The 21,513-nt window shown below is 42.9% G+C and overlaps 1 protein-coding gene across 1 annotated transcript in view; it reads right to left on the bottom strand.

Moving 5' to 3' along the window:
* The window catches only part of rhof (ras homolog family member F, filopodia associated), a 32,657-nt gene that overhangs the window by 9,330 nt on the left and 1,814 nt on the right, over positions 1-21,513 (bottom strand). The window contains exon 2 of the mRNA XM_033043239.1: positions 16,336-16,423. Coding sequence (XP_032899130.1) covers positions 16,336-16,423 — 88 coding nt within the window. The remainder of the gene's footprint in view (positions 1-16,335; positions 16,424-21,513) is intronic.

Below are 21,513 nucleotides of genomic sequence, written 5' to 3'. Positions count from 1 at the left end.
TAAATTAAGCACCTTGAATAAATTTCTATCCTCTGGTATCTTAGAGAGTGAAGGAGAGAGATACTGGGATCTGTCAGAAATGTTGACTGATGAAATATGTTCTGTCGTATGTCTTTTAGACCTGCAGCTCCGTTGAGGCGAGCCAGGCCAATCAGACCTCGTTCACCATTCGATGGCCGGTGTTTGGGGCAACTGGTGACTATGTGCTCCACTGTCTTTGGCTACTGTGCCTGAACCAGAATACCTCTCCCAATGCCAAGAAGCAATGAGCTGGGTGATACAATTGAAAGAATATACTGTTCAGAACCGAGGACATTGAAGCTGCTGGCTCTCCAAGGAAGTTTGCAGATTGTAAAAAGAGAGATGAGTTTCACGACAGTCTATTCCTAGGATCTGGGCAACCATACACGTGAATGAGCTCTGATTGTATTATTCAATTCATGAAAGGCAGAACTAGTTTCCTCTTTCTCCCTACTTTTCATCATTGTTCTTTCTTATTATACTTCTCATGTCCTTTTGATCTTATAGAAACCTATAAAATTCTTAAAGGATTGGACAGGCTAAATGCAGGAACATTTTTCCTGATGTAGGGGGAGTCCAGAACCAGTGGTCACAATGTAAGAATAAGGGGTAGGCCATTTAGGACCGATGAGGAAAATCTTTCACCCAGAGTTGTGAATCTGTGGAATTCTCTGCCGCAGAAGGCAGTGGAGGCTAATTCACTGGATGACTTCAAGAGTTAGATATAGCTCTTATGGTTAATGGAATCAAGGGATATGGAGAGAAAGCAGGCACGGGGTACTGATTTTGGAAAATCAGCCATGATCATATTGGCTTGAAGGGCCGAATTGCCTACTCCTGCACTTATTTTCTATGTTTCTTTGATGCTATTCATGGCAATACTGTGTAGCTGTGGTTTCCACAGCCAGAGATGTTTGTGCATTGGGCCTGCAAGATGGCACGGAGTGTGGCAATTCTTTGCCCGATGATCCCAGAAGAGGATCTACTGTCATCCAACATGATCGCTCCACTCCTTTGTCACCGTTGCGGACATTCTACACTCTGGTATGTTGCTCTTTGCTCTGCCTGTTGTAGTTTAGCTTAGAGATGCTACATGAAAACTGCAGTATCTTTGGCCCACCGAGTCCACGTCGATCATCCATTTACACCAGTTCTATGTTATACCACTTTCGCATCCACTCCCTACACACTCAGGACAATTTACAGAGGCCAATTAACCTGCAAACCCGCACGTCTATGGAATGTGGGAGGAAACTGGAGCACCCGGAGGAAACCCACAGGGAGAACATGTAAACTACACACACATAGCACTCGAGGTCAGGATTGAACCAGGGTCACTGGCATTGTGAGGCGGCAACATGATTATGGCTGTATGGCATATGTTTGGCTTGTTTCCATTCATGTATAATATCTAATTTGTTACTGTATTTCAGTACATATGACAATAACAAACCAATACCAAAATGGACTTATTGTGATGCCTATAAAAATGAGACAGAGTGCTGGAGTAACTCAGTGGGTCAGGCAACATCCCTGGAGAACATGGATAGGTGATGTTTTTGGTCTGAAGACAGATCTCAACCTGAAATATCACCACTCCATGTTCTCCAGTCATGCTGCCTGGCCTGATGAGTTACTCCAGGACTCGGTATCTATTTTGTAAACCATCTTTGTTTCTACCTATTAAACTCAGAACCTGCTTGTTACTGAGGGATTGCCTGTATATTGAGAAGCGGGAGAGTTTGAGCTGAAAGTTGAGATGTTCTTGCATCTCAATGACCACAAGGTGGGAGAATTGCACCCTGCCGTTACCCTGGCAACCTGGAGATTACACTATCTTCCTCTTCTTGCTTATGGCGTGCACAGTCTAAATTTGTAGGACAACTTGTTCTGTTTGATCTTCCCTTTGTGCACGCCAGGTTGATTGCATTCGTCGAAACAGGGTGGACCACGTGAAGGTTGCAATCTCCCACCCCATTGCACTGTGTGCACCACAGGGACATGTGCCTGGAGGTGGAGACCACATGATATGTTAACTGTTCTCTCACCCTGAGGAGCAGAGAGAATCCTTTAGTACGCTCTTAGTGGAGTTAAGAACAGGAGTGATGTTCGCCCAACCTATGGGCACCCCGTACATACCATTGAATGATTGGGAGATTGGTCGGATGGATGGGGATGGGTTTGCCGGCCACTGCGGGTTTCAGGCATCTCGTGCCGGGTGGGAACGGAACATTTCCTCGTGGCTTCCCTTCCCGCTACCCCTCACCTCGACTCTGGAGCAGCAATGGTCGTGGGTTGGGTGGAGCTGAGAGGAGCTGGGCAGACCACTCGCCGAGTCAATGAGGCCGCTGGCGACCACTCTTCCCGCACCTGCTTGCCATTCCTTTCACAACCAGCTGCAGCCTCCAGAGACCCGGGTTCGATCCTGACCTCGGGTGCTGTCCATGCAGAAGTTCTCCCTGTGACCGCGAGGGTTTCCAACAGGTGCCTCACACACCAGGTTTCCTCACACACAAGAGTGGAACTCGCTATCAAAACATGGAGGGGATGGGGGACACAATTTTTTTGGCGGCCACGCGCGCACGCACGCACGCGCGCGCGGCTTCAGAGGCTCAATCTAGAGCTAAAAGCGGAGATTTTAAAATCGGGATGACAAAAACTTGGGGGGGGATGTCCGCCACCTCTCAAAACATGGAGGGGACGTATCCCCTCTGGCCCCCCCCGGGTTTTCCCCCCCTGCTCACACACACCAAAGACATGTGGGTTAATTGGCTTCTGTAAATTGCCGCTAGTCTGCAGGACCTGGAACTAATGTGAACTGGTGATCAATGGTGGGTGTGGACCTGCTGGGTTGAAGGGCCTGTTTATACACTTTTCTCTTAATTAAATCTAAACTAAATTTCTGCCGTCCTCTCCCGCACACTCTTGTTAGTCATTTCCGACTTAGGAACGGTTCTGAGGAACAGAACTCTGCGGCAGGGACGGATTACATGTCCACTCTCGGATCTCAGCCTCAGGAATCGACTCTTATGTGAGACAAGTGCACACAGACACGTAGAACGGTGGAGCTGTCCAGGGCAGGGCTAGAATGTTGGCCCAACAACAGGAAGTATCTGTGGGGAAACATGATACAAAAGCAGAACAGGGAAAAAACAGAGAAGGTCGCATTGAATTTGCAAATATTATGCACAGCCATAGTCTGCAGTCTCTTTTGTCTCGGTCACTGTATATTGATAGCCAATGGATCTGGTTTCAACTGGACTGTTGTGGGATGTGATCAAGTGTAAACAAATATCCAGAGTATTGGAAATATTGTTTGTGATATAGATATGAAAATCATTCAACCAATGAGCAGGTCCACTGATAAATCTGTGGAGTGGATGAGATCATCTGTTCACAGACAGTTAATTTGGATGTTTTATTGGGCAGCACGGTGGCACAGCTGGTAGAGCTACTGCCTCACAGCACCAGAGACCTGGCTTCTAGTGGTTCTACCTCCAGTGCTGTCTGTGTGGAGTTTGCATGCTCTCCCTGTGCCTTCATGGATTTGCTCTGGGTTTCCCCCAACATTCCAAATTGGCCCCTAGTAAATTACCTTTAGTGAGTCGGGAGTGAATGCGAAAGTGGGATAATACAGAACTAGTGTTAACAGGTGACCGATGGCTGGCAAGGACTCGGTGGGCCGAAGGGCCCGTTTCCATGCTCTATCTCTAAACTCAAAATTTCTGTTGACTTTTCAATTGTAAAGGAAGGGTGCGACAGGCAATGCAGGCAACTATGTTTGTTAAAACCTTAAAAACAGCAGCATGTGAGTACATGTTTCTGTGCGGAGGCTTCCAGAGTCTTTGAGGGAATGTTGTCTGGTCCCACTGCACAAAAAAAAAACTACATGTGCTCCAGTATCTGTCAGAGAATGATATGGGGACATTTGTTTCAGAAAAATAGTGTCGCCTGGCAAATGCAATCTGTATCGGTCTTCACAGTAACCCCTAACCACATCCCTTTCCTTGTATCATCTCAGCATTTTAGGTGAACAGTATATTGAGGATTAACAGACATTTTAGTTTCGAACTTTCAATAGACATTTTTCTAGCAAACTCTGTCATACAGTCTTGTAATCCGGCCAAAGTCGTGTACATCTGTGACCATGATAATCATTCGAATATGAACAACAATCCTTAAAGAAAGAACTTCTGCTTTACCATATGCTTGAGTTGCTCTAAATGATTAATACGCAGAAGTTTTGAAATTTCACACAGTGGGTGGTGGCTTTATGGAACGAGCTGTCAGAGGAAGTAGTTGAGTAGGAAAGAGCTGCAGATGCTGGTTTAAATCGAAGGTAGACACAAAATGCTGGAGTAACTCAGCAGGACAGGCATCTTAAGTCTGAAGAAGGGTCTCGACCTGAAACGTCACCCATTCCTTCTCTCCAGAGATGCTGCCTGCAGGGATGCAGTGCCTCCGGAGCTCACCGGAGCGCCGCTCCACACCGGCAACTCTATATTTAAAAAACGCCAAAATAAACAGCAGGGAATTTTAACCAGCGGGTGTGTGGTCGGGGTAACCTGGTTAAAAGAGGGGGAAGGGGAAGACCCATCAGCACTGAGGTTCCCTGTAGGAGGGGATGAGCTGTTGGACTCAGCAGAGTCAGACCAGGTGCAGTCGGCATGGTGGAGGTTGTGGGCCTGGTGCTGAGCCTGGAACTCTGGTGAGGTGGAGAGGCGAGGATCAGCGGAGTCGCTGGTGGAGGCCTGTGGGGGGCTGGAGTAGAGATACGGATCGACAGAGACACGGCGCAGAAACAGGCCCTTCGGCCCATCATGTCCGTGCGATCAGCGAACACCCTGTACATTAACACTAGCACTATCGTACACACTAGGGCGAATTTACAATCATACCAAAGCCAACTAATCTCCAAACCTGTATGTCTTTGGAATATAGACATTTATGTTTAAAAGACATTTGGACAACTGCGTGGATAGAAAAGGTTTAGAATGATATGAGGCGAACTCAGGCAGGTGGGATGAGTGTAGATGGAGCACCGTGGGCAAGTTGGACCGCAGATGCTGTATGACTCTTAATACCTTTCCATTACACTATAAGATAAATGCAATGGCATACCTATTTATAACCAATCCACCAAACAGTAAACATTATTATCTTTTTAGTGGTATTGTTTTAAAAAGGAATCCTGTCAACGATACAAGAAAAAAACGCTAGATGTGCCGTTGGATATTTTATGTAGACGTCAAGCTAAATTTGGCTTCAGTTTATCTACTCCAAACTCCTGGTTGTAATCCCATGAGATCACGTTCAACCAGTAGATAGCACTGACAATACAGCGGCCCTTCAATGTTACACTCTAAATCTTCTTAGCTAGACAAGACAACAGCACTGTTTCCAAAACTAAATATCTCAAAGAGGGTTGGGTGGTGCATTTTAAATTAATTATGACGACATAAGAGTTATTATTTTAATCTGTAGAAACAAGGAACTGCTGATGTTGGACAGACACAAAGTGCTGGAGTAACTCAGTGGGTCAGGCAGTATCCCTGGAGAACATGAATAGGTTCAAAAAAGAACTGCAGATGCTGGAAAATCGAAGGTAGACAAAAGTGCTGGAGAAACTCAGCGGGTGAGGCAGCATCTATGGATGAAGGATATAGGCAACGTTTCAGGCCGAAACGAGTCTGAAGAAGGGTTTTGGCCCGAAACATTGCCTATTTTCTTCGCTCCATAGATGCTGCCTCACCCGCTGAGTTTCTCCAGCACTTTTGTCTACAAACATCAATAGGTGACTTTTTGGGTCGGGACATTTCTTCAGACTCAATAAAAAACATTCTCTGAATTGTTTAATAAAGACTAAATGGAAAATTTAGCTGTTTCCTTCAGATTAGGATTGAATTCCTCATTTCCAGAAGACAAAACAGATCATACAAATCAAGTTACTACGTTTAGGAGGTGGGGTGTAGATTTTTCTTTTTGTAGAATTGAGAAGCATGTGGCATAAATTAAACTAAATACAATAGACAAGTTGGAGTGTGTTCGGTTATTGGATTAACATCTGTCATTGGATGAATGCATCATTTAAGAAACATGGTCAGAGATCAAATTACAATTTCCCCATCAGTAAAACAAACAAGCCTAATTTTTCTAGATTACATTTTTTTTCTGATTAAGGTCATTCACAATCACATAATTTGCAAGCTTTACGTCCTTCTCAGACCGTTTGGCTTAGACTGTGCTTCCAGAACTAAATTACAGCAAAGTATTTTAGGGGTGAGCTTTCTACAGAAAGTGTTGCCACATATAACCCAAGCCATAGGAAATCTCATATGACCAATGTTAACAAACCATCACGAAAAAGGAAATAACCACTTTAAAACAAAAGGCACAACCCTCTACAGAGGAAACAACCAGAGTAAAAATGTCAATATTGATGCAATGTTAATATGTGATAAACACAAATTACAAATCCCTATGCAACAAGCAAAACTGATCATTTGGCAGATACAAGGAATTGCAGATGATAGAATCTTCTGTAGAACGCAAAATGTAACTCAGCGGGTTAGGCAGCGTCTATGGAAGACGTGGATAGGAGACATTTCAGTTCGGGATCCTTCTTCAGATTAATTGGAGTAGGAGGCAGAAAGCTGGAAAAGAAGTGGGGGTGGGACAAAGCTTGACAAACCATTAAAGCTATAAAATGCTGGGATACCTCAGTGGGTCAGACAGCATCTTTGGAGAACATGGACAGGCGACGTTTTAGATTGGGACGTTTCTTTAAAAATGTCACCGATCCATGATCTCCACAGATGCTGCCTGTCCTGCTGAGTTATTCCAGCACTGTCTTTTTCGGTAAAATGGTATTTGCAGTTCCTTGTGTCTGACAAGCTATTATTTAGCATAAAAAGCAAATCTTCTCAGAAACCATGTACAATCTACTATTTTTAATGAAACGAGGAACTGCAGGTGCTGGTCTCCAAAACAGACGCAAAGTGCTGGAGTAACTCAGTGGGTCAGACAGCATTCCTGTGGCTCACCTGTAGAGTTGATGTCTCACATAGTGCCAGAGACCTGGGTTCAATACTGACTATGGACGCTGTCTGTACTGAATTTGTGCGTTCACCCTGTGACACGCCACTGTGCTGCCCTTCTTTGTTCCCAAATGAAAACATCACCTATCCATGTTCTCCAGGATGCTGCCTGACCCGCTGAGTTACTCCAGCACTTTGTGAATTTTTGGAGACCAGCATCTGCAGTTCCTTGTTTCATTAAAAAATAGTAGCTTCTTCTCTGGTTTCCTCCCACATTCTGAAGACCTGTGGGTTTGTAGACTAATTGGCTTCTGTAAATTGTCTCTAGTATGTAGGATAGAACTAGTGTAAGGATCTCTGTTCGGCACGGACTTGTTGGGCCGAAGGGCCTGTTTCCACTCTATATCTGCAGTTGTACAGAGCCCTTCTGCAGTTGTACAGAGCCCTAGTGAGACCACACCTGGAGTATTGTGTGCAGTTTTGTTGCCCTAATTTGAGGAAGGACATTCTTGCTATTGAGGAAGTGCAGTGTAGGTTTACAAGGTTAATTCCCGGGATGGCGGGACTGTCATATGCTGAGAGAATGAAGCAGCTGGACTTGTAGACTCTGGAGTTTAGAAGGATGAGAGGTAATCTTATTGAAATATAAGATTGTTAAGGGTTTGGACACGCTGGAGGCAGGAAACATGTTCCCGATATTGGGGGAGTCCAGAACCAGGGGCCACAGTTTAAGAATAAGGGGTAAGCCATTTAGAACGAAGACGAGGAAACACCTTTTCCTCACAGAGAGTTGTGAGTCTGTGGAATTCTCTGCCTCAGAGGGCGGTGAAAGTAGGTTCTCTGGATGCTTTCAAGAGAGAGCTGGATAGGGCTCTTAAAGATAGCGGAGTCAGGAGATATGGGGAAAAGGCAGGAACGGGGTACTGATTGGGGGTGATCAGCCATGATCACATTGAATGGCAGTGCTGGCTCAAAGGGCCGAATGGCCTACTCCTGCACCTATTGTCTATCTCTAAAACTAAATCTACGGGTCCTGACCAGAAATGTGCCCTGTCCATGTTCTCCAGAGATGCTGCCTGGCCTGCTGAGTTACTCCAGGACTCTGTCTTTTTTTAAAAAACATTTTAAAACTATTAATGGTGGAGGTGGGAGTAAAAGAGAAGAAATCTTGAGTGAATTTACTGCAAATAGCACACATGTGAATGCAACTTTATGATTCACCTACACACAGATGTGTGTTGTTTATTTTTATGAATGACCATTCTGGCCTTGGGCACAGGATGAAGTAATTACCAAAGGTATTACCAACATTCTTGTACCATGCAGTGAAATACCACCTGACTAAGCATTACGAAATGACCTTTGCAATGTGATTCTTCAGAGTCTGTGCTGTTTTACTCGTATCTAAATTGTTCTGACGGATGAAAATAGTTTTGTGTTTACATCATTGTGATACCAACAGCATATTTTTGGCAGCGTAGTTTTAGGGCCTTTTTAGTTTTAGAGATACAGCATGGAAACAGGTTCTTCGGCACATTGTACCCATGCCAACCATTCACACTAGTTCTGTAATCCCACTTTTGCATCCATACACCTGGGGAGATTTACAGAAGCCAATTAACGTACAAACCCTCACGTCTTTGGAATGCGAGAGGAACCCGGAGCAAACGGAGAAAACTTATGTGGTCACAGGGAGAACATGCAAACTCTGCACAGATAGCACCACTATCTGTACATTAGGAAGAATATACGGAGGCCAATTCACCTACAAATTCACACAATCTCCGGGAGAACATGCACACTTCGCACACACAGCACCCGATCTCTGACACTAAGGCAGCAGTTCTACCACAGCGCCGCCCTATTGTTTTGTCAAAATTGAAAATGGTGTATGGTCTCAAACCGCCATTTAGTCCGTACTTCCTGTTCCTACCAAATGTAGCCGGGCTCAGACAGAAAATAGCATGCAAACACACCTAAGTAACAACATCCAAATCACCCAGTGAACACAGGGTAAAAATGTTCCCTTTGTCACTTACACTCAACACATTTGCATCACTGAGCTCAATGGAAACTAATTTCAGAAGCAGAGTACAATATGTTTATACTATGATATTGTGTGCTTGTCATGTTGTCAGGTGCAGCAGGCAGTGAAGAAGGCGAATGGTATGTTAGCATTCATAGCAAAAGGATTGAGTATAGGAGCAGGGAGGTTCTACTGCAGTTGTACAGGGTCTTGGTGAGACCACACCTGGAGTATTGTGTACAGTTTTGGTCTCCTAATCTGAGGAAGGACATTCTTGCCATAGAGGGAGTACAGAGAAGGTTCACCAGACTGATTCCTGGGATGTCAGGACTTTCATATGAAGAAAGACTGGATAGACTCGGCTTGTACTTGCTAGAATTTAGAAGATTGAGGGTGGATCTTATAGAAACTTACAAAATTCTTAAGGGGTTGGACAGGCTAGATGCTGGAAGATTGTTCCCGATGTTGGGGAAGTCCAGAACAAGGGGTCACAGTTTAAGGATAATGGAGAAATCGTTTAGGACTGAGATGAGAAAAAATATTTTCACACAGAGAGTGGTGAGTCTCTGGAACTCTCTGCCACAGAAGGTAGTTGAGGCCAGTTCATTGGCTATATTTAAGTGGGAGTTAGATGTGGCCCTTGTGGCTAAAGGGATCAGGGGGTATGGAGAGAAGGCAGGTACAGGATACTGAGTTGGATGATCAGCCATGATCATATTGAAAGGCGGTACAGGCTCGAAGGGCCGAATGGCCTACTCCTGCACCTATTTTCTATGTTTCTATGTCATCGACTAATTTTTTGCTGATATTTTTACATTCTATGACTAGTTTAATAAAATTATAATCTAGGTGTGGCACTTAACATCTGCTCTCTCTCCAATTCATTAATTTAGGATTATGTTTATTATTGTCACGTGTATCGAGGAAAGTGAAAAAGCTATGTTTTGCACGTATCCAATTAAATCAGATAATTTGATTATTAAGGCAAACTCAAGTGTAATAGGCAGAGCAAAGGGAAAGACACAAAGTGCAGAACATAGTGCTCAGCATTGTAGTGTAACAGCTCCAAAGTCCAATGTTCACAGTGGGGTAGGTTGAAGAATTGGGATCGTACCCTAGCGTATATGAAGGACCATTCAGAAACCTAATAACAGAGGGGAAGAAACTATTCCACTATTTCCAAATCAGAGCAAGGTGATATCTTGGATGAAGTTTATACTTCAATTAAACAAGCTTTTTATAATTCAGAAACCAAACTTCATCGGCTGTAATGTAATTAAGATATTCTGAAGGGGATGTGAAATAAACCATTTAATGTCACGTCAATTTTTGATAACTATTAAGATATAGCAGCAGAATCTCTCTTCTAGATTCTTCCATTAATTGCAGTTGGTGAAACGGTTAAATTTCAGCAAACGCTTGTGAATTCCTATTTCTGATTCGGCAAAATGGATGGGATATGCTTTTTTTTATTCATACCATAATATTTAAAATCTGACAATGCACAATTCTGTTGATGATGCAAAATAAATCGTAATTATTAAAGTGATGTTAAATTAGTTTGTCTCTGCCTTTCTCCAGATCCTGGAGCTCAGAGGAATTTTGGACTCTCTCTTTCTCAGCCATTAAATCTGGAATTGTAAATGGAGCAAATGTTAAAGATTTAAGAGAGGGTTAGATAGAGCTCTAGGGGCTAGTGGAGTCAAGGGATATGGGGAGAAGGCAGGCACGGGTTATTGATAGGGAACGATCAGCCATGATCACAATGAATGGCGGTGCTGGCTCGAAGGGCCACATGGCCTCCTCCTGCACCTATTTTCTATGTTTCTAAACACGCTGGTGAAATCATCACTGTAATCCACAATTCTCAACTATTTAGTATTCTAGTTTTCACAGAGATATTAAGGAGGATATTAAAATTCCTCAATGACTCATTAAGATTATATACTGGGTAACTAGGCAATCCAGTAAACACACAAACAGGTTTTCTTGACTTTGATATTGTACTTGTACCAACCTTTGACCGGCCATTACCAAGAAATTTCGCAACCACCATGTATAGAACGAAGGGTGAGAGCAGAGAAACTTACAATCTAAATTATTGATACCATGGTCAGAGAATTTACCTTATCACAATCACAATAATACTTTATTAGCCAAGTATGTTTTGCAACATACAAGGAATTTCATTTGGCATGTCAGTCATACAAATAAAAAGCAATGGAACACACAAAATACATTTTAACATAAACATCCACCAGTGACTCCTCCACATTCCTCACTGTGATGAAAGGCGAAAAAAAGTTCAAATCTCTTCCCTTCTATGCTCTCCCGTGGTCGGGGGCCTCGAACCTTCGATTGACGGGACGATCTTGACTCCCGAAGCCGGCGGTTGGGCCCTCCGCATCGGGGGGATCAGCTCCTGCATCGGGGGGGATGTCAGTTCCCCCGCGCCGGCATTTGGACCCCGCGTCGGGGCTGGTCTAGCCTCTGCATCATTGGAGTTCCCGACTAGCCTCTCCGGAGACTGCGAGCCCTTGATGGTAATTCCGCAAGCTGCGGCAGGAGCGATCCCAGGCCGATGTTAAGTCCACGCCCCGCGTGGGGCACTAAGTCAGTACGAGGAGGCCTCCAGCTCCATCAATGGTAGGCCGCAGATCAGCTGGAGATGCGACCCGGAAAACAATCGCATCTCCGGCAAGGTATGAAACTGAAAAAAGGTTTCCCCCTTCCCCCTCCCCCCACATAAAACAAACCGGAGAACATTTACACAGACTTTAACACACACTAAAAAATATAAAAAAGACAAAAAAACAGACAGACTGGTGGCAGGGCTGCCAATCGTGCAGCGCCCCTGGTTATGAATTTCTAAATGAGAATTTCAATGATCTAATTTGACTGCACAGCACAAAGTTCTGTCCATAGTTATAGAGCTATGTAGACCCACCTTGTCCATGCTGATCATGTTGGCATGCTGAGCTAGTCCCATTTGCCCCCATAGCCTTCTAAACCCTTACTAACAAAATCACAACAAATGGAGATAAAGTTTCCTCCTCCCTCGACTCTGTCCAGGGACCCCGACAGTCCTTTCAGGTTAGGCAGGGGTTCATTTGCACCTCCTCCAACCTCATATTCTGTATCAGTTGTTCAAGATGTGGACTCTTGTACATCGGCGAGACCAAACGTAGACTAGACGATCATTTTGCGGAACAACTTCGCTCAGTGCACCTGAACCTACCTGATCTCCCGGTTGCTAAACACTTTAATTCTCCTGTCCATTCCCACACTGACCTTTCTGTCCTAGGTCTCCTCCATTATCAGAATGAGGCTAAATGCAAATTGGAGGAACAGCATCTCATCTTTCACTTGAGCAGCTTACAGCCCAGTGGTATGAATATTGATTTCTCTAACGTCAAGTAACCCCGGGGTTCCCCCTCTCTCCATCCCTCCCCCACCCAAGTCGTACTAGCTTCTCGTTTTCACTTCACAGACAGCTAACAATGGGCTGGTTCCTTTATCATCGTTACATTTTGAACATCTTTCATTCATTATTCTTTATCTCTACATCATCGTCTATATCCCTTCTTTCTCTTTCCCCCTGATCAGTCTAACGAAGGGTCTCGACCCGAAACGTCCCCCATTCCTTCTCTACAGAGATGCTGCCTATCATACTGAGTTACTCCAGACTTTTGTGTCAATCTTCAGTTTAAACCAGCATCTGCAGTTCCTTCTTACACAAGAATAAATAAAACATTGGTGCCACTTCTGCTCTGTAAAGTGGGAAGCTCTTTAATTATCAGCACTGTCATTTCTGCAACCCAATGTTTTCTTTGCATGCTGTACCAATACCATTTCAAATACGCAGGCTATGAGGGCTGATTCCATGTTGTCAGCTCTGACTGCAGCTCAGACTTACTGAGCAATCAATTATTGTTCCGTTATGTAGCACCCACAACTTCCTCTCCAAGTACTAAACTCACAGAATTTTCAAGTTCGTCGCAGGTAAAAAGTACTTGTGAGAATTATATCTTCAGCAATGGAGAGATCTAAAGCGAGATAGGAATATTGTTCAGCAAGTCGATACTAATACTCATCTACTAAAGAGTCTGAAATATTATTTATCCAAATAATTGTTAATCTCATGAAGATGACAACGGATTCATTGTTGCATAATGATGGAACATTTCCTTCTCTTGAAACCCAATGCAAATGATCACACGATTCAGTGAAAAGGAAATGAAGGTTGGTGGCTATGTTCAGCCACAGGATATGGTAGCGTGATCATGTTACCCCGTTTCAGCAGGTTGAGTTGAATTATCTCATTTGTGTCATGATTTTAATATCTTGAATGACCACAGAGAACAGAAGGGATGGGCATAAAAATAAAGTTTTAAAAATTGAAGATCTGCTTATCAAGTCTAAACCAGGCAGATAAAGTGCACAAAATGCTGGAGTAACTCAGCGGATCAGACAACATCATGGATATGTGATGCTTCGGGTCCCTTAGACCTATGGCCGGAAACGTCACCTATCCATGTTCTCCAGAGATGCTGTCTGAGTCGCTGAGTTATTCCAGCACCTTGTATCATTTTGTGTAAACCAGCATTTGCAGTCCCTCGTTTCTAGATCAGGCAGATGGTAGACTGGCCACACGGAACTACAGATGATGTTTTGCAAAAAAAAAGTCAAAAAGTGCTGGAGTAACTCAGCAGGTCAGGCAACATCTCTGGAGAATGTCGATAGCCGTTGTCCACCATTTGTAAATCAAATCCCCCTCCCCTCCATCCACCTATCACTTGCCTGGCTTTGTCCCATCCCCATCTCTCTTCCAGAGTTACAATAAGAAGCGATTTTGCCCGACAAGAATGGAACAATGAAACCTGGTTGGACTTTGGTCCAAATAGATGTGACAGTGAAAGATTCAATCAATTATTTGGACTGAGGGGTTTAGTTTAGTGAGTAGAGATGAGGTGTCTACACATGACCATTATGTTCTAGTTTTATGAACTGGCCATCAAAGGTGCAAGTGAAGATGTGGCTGAGCTGAGAAAAAGTATTGCGGGGACCAAATGCCAAAAGACAGCTGAAATTATAGAAGTAAAAATAAGTGAATTTGCGGTAAACTTCTTCTCAGACTATGCCAAAGAGGAAGGGCTGATGTTTTAGAAGGAGGATATGGGTGGAGTATGATACCAATAAATTAACAGAGGAAGCCCTATTCTACAGCACGGAATGAAAAGAGTTATCAAAGCAACCAACACATTCGTGTGGAAGCTGACCTCTTTCATAGTCCTATGGAAATTATTCAAGGTGGTTTCTGTATAATACCTTCGTTAGATGCTCCTAATTGTAAAGTTTTGATGCTTTACATCATCTTGATGCTCCTAAATGTAAAGTTTTATAAACAGGAAAATAAGAAGTAACATTTCCTAAATGTGTTACATTTTGTTATTTTAAGCTTATTGCTGGACTGGTGAAAATATTGGTGAAATATTTTCTTTGTTAAGAACTAGTTGCACAAACACAGACATTAAAGGCTCATGGTATATTAACTATGTACCTATAGATAAATTATTAAATCTTAATATCTATTACCTTATTTAAACCTACATCTAGTATACCAGAAATGTTGAAAATTTAACATAATGTTAATATCAAAAGTTAATATCATATTTGTTCATTCTTACTTTAAGCAAATTATGCATCTGTAATTACAGAAGTTGGTCCTAACTTAGTTTAGATTAGTTTAGAGATACAGCGTGGAAACAGGCCCTTCGACCCACCGAGTGCGTGCCGACCAGCAATCCCCGTACAATAACACTATCCTACACTCTAGGGACAATTTTCAATCTTTACGAAAGCCAATTAGCCTACAAACCTGTACATCTTTGGAGTTTGGAAAGAAACCGGAGCACCCGTGAAAACCCACACAGTCAAGGGGAGAACGTGCAAACTCTGTGCAGAGAGCATCCATAGTCAGGATTGAGCCCAGGTCACTGGCAGCAAATCTACCACGGCACCACCATGCTGCCCTTAAACCATTTTTATTACTTTACAATTTGAGAACAAACTAAATTCTGATCAGTTTTAATGTAGCACAAGCTTCACATGAGCTTTACGCAGCAAAATCACATACGGGCAGATGACCAACAGATTGTTTAAACAGGTAAATTAACAGAATATGAGAGTGGTGAATGTAGGGATGGAGATCATGGAGCTAAGGGCCATGGTAGCTGATAGGATAGGCACCAATGGTTGAATGATTTCTGATACAGCTTGTGGGATCTTGTAAGTAAGGCTGACAAGAGACCTGATATAGTTAATGAGATCAGAAAAAATGGACAAAAAATATATTATGCTAATTGGAAATAGGCAACAAAGTGTTATGGAGTTTATGGACAGCAGAATGTATGAGACTGGTTGGGAATATATTGGGATGGTCAGAGGTAACATGTGGTTTCAAGAACAGATGAGTTGGACAGGGTTAGCATCAGGTAATGGTACTTTTGTGATATTGGACAGTATTAGTTCAGGTATTGATACATAATTTCGGCAACAGACTGGTTCCACCAAGATGCATGCCAGCACGCCACAGGAGATCCTTCTTGCCTGTGGCTAACAAACTGGACAACTCCTCCCCCTTCTGTCGTGGGGTAGACTGAGATAGACTCCCCTCCTCAATCTTTGCACATTCCCAGGCCTTACCACTCGTCACTTTAATTTCATGTTTCTTGTATTTAGAGTTTGTATTGGTAGATCAATTTTTGTTGGCAGTGTCGGCAGATCAATTTTCAGTTGGTAGTTGGTAGTGTTGGCAGATCAATTTTCCTCCTGGGATAAATAAAGTTCTACTGTATCGTATAATCAAAAGCTTTGAGAATTCCTATCAGGTTTAGGAGCTAGAATTTTGAAATTAGTTTACAATCTTTGACCAAAAGTGGAATTTCTAACAAGTTTTTTTTTCAATCTTAACGAGGGCATTGGCACCAGTTTGTACAGCTTGATTGCACTCATGTATGGTATGATTTGATTTGACTGGATAGCACACAAATAAAAGCTTTTAATTTAAATAATAAACCAGAACCAATACCACTTGCAGAAATGACGCTGTAATTGTAATAAGCAGATTTGAAATGCAATGCTCTCATTTCTGACCCTGCTTTCAGTGTGAAGTGTGTTTGTTTGGTGATTTAACAATATAACATTTGGAGTTAAAGTTTACCCAAACTGGAATAAGTTGAAGGATCTTACCTGCCGTGTCATATAGAGTCAAGGTGACTTTCTTGTTTTTAATTGTGATATCGGTCATATACTTCTCGAACACTGACGGGGCATATTGCTAACAGCAAAACATGGAATGAAGAAACAGAAAACGGATAGATTTTAAAACGATCTAACAAGCTTATTAATGACATATCCTATTGTCCAACATGAATCTCTGAATAAGATTTCCTATTTATACTTTAAAGTGTAAATGTCTAACATTATTCTAAACCAATCCAAAATAAAAGTACCACCTGATTTTTTTCTGGGAGCACCAGCTTGTTGAAGGATACAAATCAAATGGTTCAATGGTTTCTTTGTTATCACGTGTACCCAGGTACAGTGAAATACTTTTTTTCAAAGTACAGCTCTAACTTTGCTTAAGAACTCTAAACTCAAGTTGCACTTATGGAGCGTGAGAGCAGGCTCTTTGGCCCATTAGGTCCATGCCAACCATTAGGCACTCAGTTATATGAATCCTCCGACACAAAGCAATTTATTCTCCCCATCAATGTCATCATCGGCAATCACCCAAAGTCAAGTATGATGGGTCTTTTCTGGGGGTCTTGAGATGGCTGAAGAGGCCAATGCTGAGGCCAGATGCTTTATGTCCCTCCAGGTGGATGCCAATGCCTGGTACCTTTTTACCAGGGAGAGACTGTTGCCCTGGTTGCAAACTTTCATTTTATATGCCCTTTTCACTGCCTTGGGTTGTAAGGGGACTTTGTGACTGAGGTTAATTATCTCAAGATGGGAGGGAGCCTGGTATTTATATTGTCAAGGAGTTCCATCGGACAGAAACAGACCCCTCGCCACCATGTCCCACCACTTCCTGTATGGAGCATGACATTCATTAAATAAGAGAATTGAAGGAACAATGGCAAAATCTAATTCTTTCCAATTTGGCATCCGTCGACCAATATTTATTGGCAGGGGAAACAATACAAGCAGTAAATCCTTGCTTATATTTATTGACCACCCTGACACACCCCACCTACTCCACACTTCCTTGCAAGGTCGGGGTTCTAACATGTTCAGCCACCACTGTCTGTGGGGAGTTTGTATGTTTTCCCTGTGACTGTGTGGGTTTCTTCCGGGTGCTCCGGTTTCCTCCCACATCCCAGACATGTGTGACTTTGAATGTTAATTGGCCCCTGTAAAATGTTCCCTAGTGTGTAGAGAGTAGATAAGAAAGTGGGATAACAGAACTTGTGTGTAGGAAGGAACTGTTTGCAGATGCTTGCTGCCTGCTCATTGCCCACTTGTCCCTGAGCTAGTGGTTTGTCATGAGTTAACTAGGACTTGAAATTGGCACCAAATCTGGTGACTCTGTATACTGTCCCAGTGTACAACTACTAACTATACACTTGTACTGTATCTGGGATGCTTATCTAAGATGTGTTTATGTATGGTGATACTTGTGCTGAACTGTATACAAATATGGATTTCACTGTACATGTGACAAATAAAGTTCCATTGATACCATTGATCTGCTGGTGATTTCAGAGAATTAAAAAAAAGCTACCTATTGCACTTAGAGTAGTTTATCTTCTCATTGGTATCAAATAGCAGTTTGAAAATGGAATATAAATGAATAAAAGGAGCAAGCCCCCCCCCCCCATATCTTTACCCATTCTTGAGTCCCATATTTCTGTTTATCCCCCTGCTTCCCCTCCCTCTTGTCCCCTTCCATATATATACACACACACACCTCCCTTCAGCCTTACATTTCATTCCTCCTCTCCTTATCGGACACCATTTTGACTCTTTTTCACCTGACCTTATGTCACCTACTCTATATTATGCCCCACGTTTGGATGTAAATATACTGCGAGTCGTGATCCAGAATTTGCATGAACAGCAATGAGGGGTTAACGGCATTCCACGTCAGGTTGTGCTTGTCGGCATGTGCACAAGTGAACTACAGGTACAATGAACCTCTTGTCTTCAGCAAAGCCACAATAGTTTACGGCGCGGAAGAATAGATGCGAGTTTGATGAAAGATCTGCCAAGGGCCTCTAAACAAACAGGGTCTACCAGTCGACACCGCAGTGAATGTGAAGATAGTGTTAGATTTATGCACTAAATATGAACCGGCCTCCACAAGATAATTAGGAGTCCTCTCTCACTGTAGGGCTTTGTCCCACCCTCACCTCTCTTTTCCAAGCGTTCTCCCCCCTATACCCACCACTATGAAGAAGGGTCCTGACCTAAAACGTCGCCCGTCCATTCATTCCGTAGATGCTGCCTGACCGGCTGAGCTCCTCCAACACTTAGTATTTTGCATTTAGCAAAATAACAACTGGATTGATGAAGTTGCAGTCCAGTAGAGGGGCACTCTACCTTGGCAGTGGCATTCAAGAAGCTTTTAGACAGTCACATGCATATGCTGGGAATCGAGGGAAATGAATCACGTGCTTGCTGGGGTGATTAGGTTACTTGCCTTCAAGAAGAAACAAGGAACCGCAGGTGCTGGTTTACAAAGACGACACAAAATGCTGCAGTAACTCAGCGGATCAGGCAGCATCTCTGGAGAACATGGATAGATAATGTTTTGGGTCGGGAGTTAATGAGTTACTCCAGCACTTTGTATCTTAATCTGTCATCACATTCGGTACGGACATTGTGGGCCGAAGGGCCTGTTCCTGTGCAGTACAGTTCTATGGATGTTTTCAATTTAAACTTAAACTGTTTATTTCATTACCTCTTTTCTCTCTCCATTCTGTTCATTATATTATTTAAATCTTTGATATTTTTCTTTCCCTAAATTAACAAATGAGTAATGCCTGTGCTGTTCATTTGTGTTTCTTCTGGCACCAGACGTCATTAGATAAAGAGGTGATCTGTTGATCCTGTCATTTACCAATGACCCAGCTACACTAGTAACTGTATGATTATTAATCAACACTTCTACTATTATTTGGCATCAAATTAATTAGAACTGAAAGATGAGAAGAAAGCAATCAATCTCAAGGTGAGGGGTTTAAGGTGAATGAAAGATTTACTAGTAACCTGAGGAATAACTTTTTCATACAAAGGGTGGTGGGTGTATGGAACAAGCTGCCAGGGGAGATAGTTGAGGCAGGAACTATTGCAAGGTTTAAGAAACATTTAGATGGGTACATGGATAGGACAGGTTTAGAGGGATGTGGGCAAATGCAGGCAGGTGGGACCAGTGTAGATGGGATATGTCGTTTAGTGTGGGCGAGTTGGGCCAAAGGGCCTGATTCGCGCTGTTTGACTAAGATTATGACTCTAAGCACATACTTTCAGATGCTTTGCTCTGAGAAATGATGTGTCTATCTATATGATCAGTGGGACGTGTACCTCTGACTCAGAAGGTTCAAATTCCACATTGGGGACGTACGCAGAAAAATCGAGGTTAGCATTGCTCTGGTGAGACTCAGAAAGTCAGATACATCAACTTTCAAATCTCTGTTACTCAAATGCTACTGCTTGAGTCCGCATAGATCCTGTGGCACCATTTTGTAGACGGACAGTGAGTTTTCCTACTGTCTCTGACCATTATTTATTTTTTAGTCTATTTAAAAAAAAAATTAACATTGGTGTTTGTGACAACTGTCGGTGCATTAGTGGGTGCTGCTTGTTTCAAACCTATCATGCAAGTTTTCGGCAACTGTGTCACTTCAAAATGACTGTCGAATGACAAAGTGCCTTGAGGCATCTCATAGGCTTCCTAAATACCAGCTGGTGTAAATCCTACTGTTATTTAAATTTTTATATTACACTTGACTTTTCAGTGCAGGTACCAAGTGATAATAAAATGGGAGCTAATACAGAATGAAGCCATAACATTACAAATAGAGGAATCTAATATTGAACGAAACAAGAAATAAATTGCCACAGTCCGTTAGTCTAAAGTCTATGATTTCAGGCTTTCAAGACAGAGCATGGAAACAGGCCCTCCGGCCCACCGAGTCCATGTCGACCAGCTGTCGCCCTATATGCTAGAACTATCCACCACACTCGGGACAATTTACCGAAGCCAATAAACCTACAAAGCTGCACGTCTTGGAATTGTGGAAGGAAACCGGAGCTCCCAAAGAAAACCCACGTGGTCACAGGGAGAACGTACAAATTCCATACAGACAGCACCTGTCGTCAGGATTGAACCTGGGTCTCTGGCTCTGTAAGGCAGCAACTCTACACCATTGTGTCTGCCCCAAAACAGCATGGAAACAGGATTTTCGGTCCAACTCATCCCTGCTGACAGAGGTACTCCATCTAGAGTAGTCCCATTTACCCGCATTTGTCACAGAGCACTCCAGACTTGTTCTTGGTACAATTATATCTGGTTTGTGCTATAGAACAGAGTACAGTGCTGCTCAGGAACAGACCCTTTGGCCCATAATGTCCAGGCTGAGCATGATGCCAAGTTAAACTAATCTCTTCTGGCTGCACATGAACCCTCTATTCCCTGCAAATCCAAAAGCCTCTTAAACGCCACCATCATTCAAGCTCTTAAAATAAAGACTCCAGTGAAGAAAAGATCATTAAAGAGAATGCAACTTGAGAGGGTGATGATTCAACCTGTAACAACACTGGCCTCTGCACCTCCTGTAACCAGCTTAATTTCATTTGTGACTGGGGCATGGCATTTTGATTTCAAGGACTTTCCCAGAAACAAATGTTTCTTTCTTACAAGAAACCTTTCAGACTCTTTCGTTCTCCGGTATTTCTTTCTAAAGGGGATAAGCTCCTGTAGTAATCCTAATACTAATTGTTTAGTAAGCATATTTAGCAACTAAGAAATAGAGACACAATGAAATGCAGATGCTGGAATCTTGAGGGGGGGGGGGGGGGGGGGGGGGGGGGGAGTGGGAGAAAACCAGAAAAGAGAGGTGAAGCAGGAAAAAGCCTGGCAAGTGATAGGTGGATATAAGTGGGGGATGATTGACAAATGGGTGGAGTAAAAGTCAGAGGATAGAAGTAAAAAGGAGACAAAATGGTGTCAGATAAGGAAAGAAGAGGAGAAATGAAATGTAAAGCTGGAAGGATGGATATGGGTGGAAGGGGTGGGGGGATAGATAGATGTTGAAAGTACTAATACCAACAATAAATATCAAAGTGAATGATTCGCACAGATATATTTTAGGCGAATGATCTGCTGCTAAGCAATATTGGATATTATTTATTGTAAAAGAA

This window comes from Amblyraja radiata, chromosome 25 (genome assembly GCF_010909765.2).
Source record: "Amblyraja radiata isolate CabotCenter1 chromosome 25, sAmbRad1.1.pri, whole genome shotgun sequence".
NCBI classification, from domain to species: Eukaryota; Metazoa; Chordata; class Chondrichthyes; order Rajiformes; family Rajidae; genus Amblyraja; species Amblyraja radiata.
Note: the sequence above shows the minus strand (reverse complement) of the source record. Positions and strands in the feature narration are given on the sequence as shown.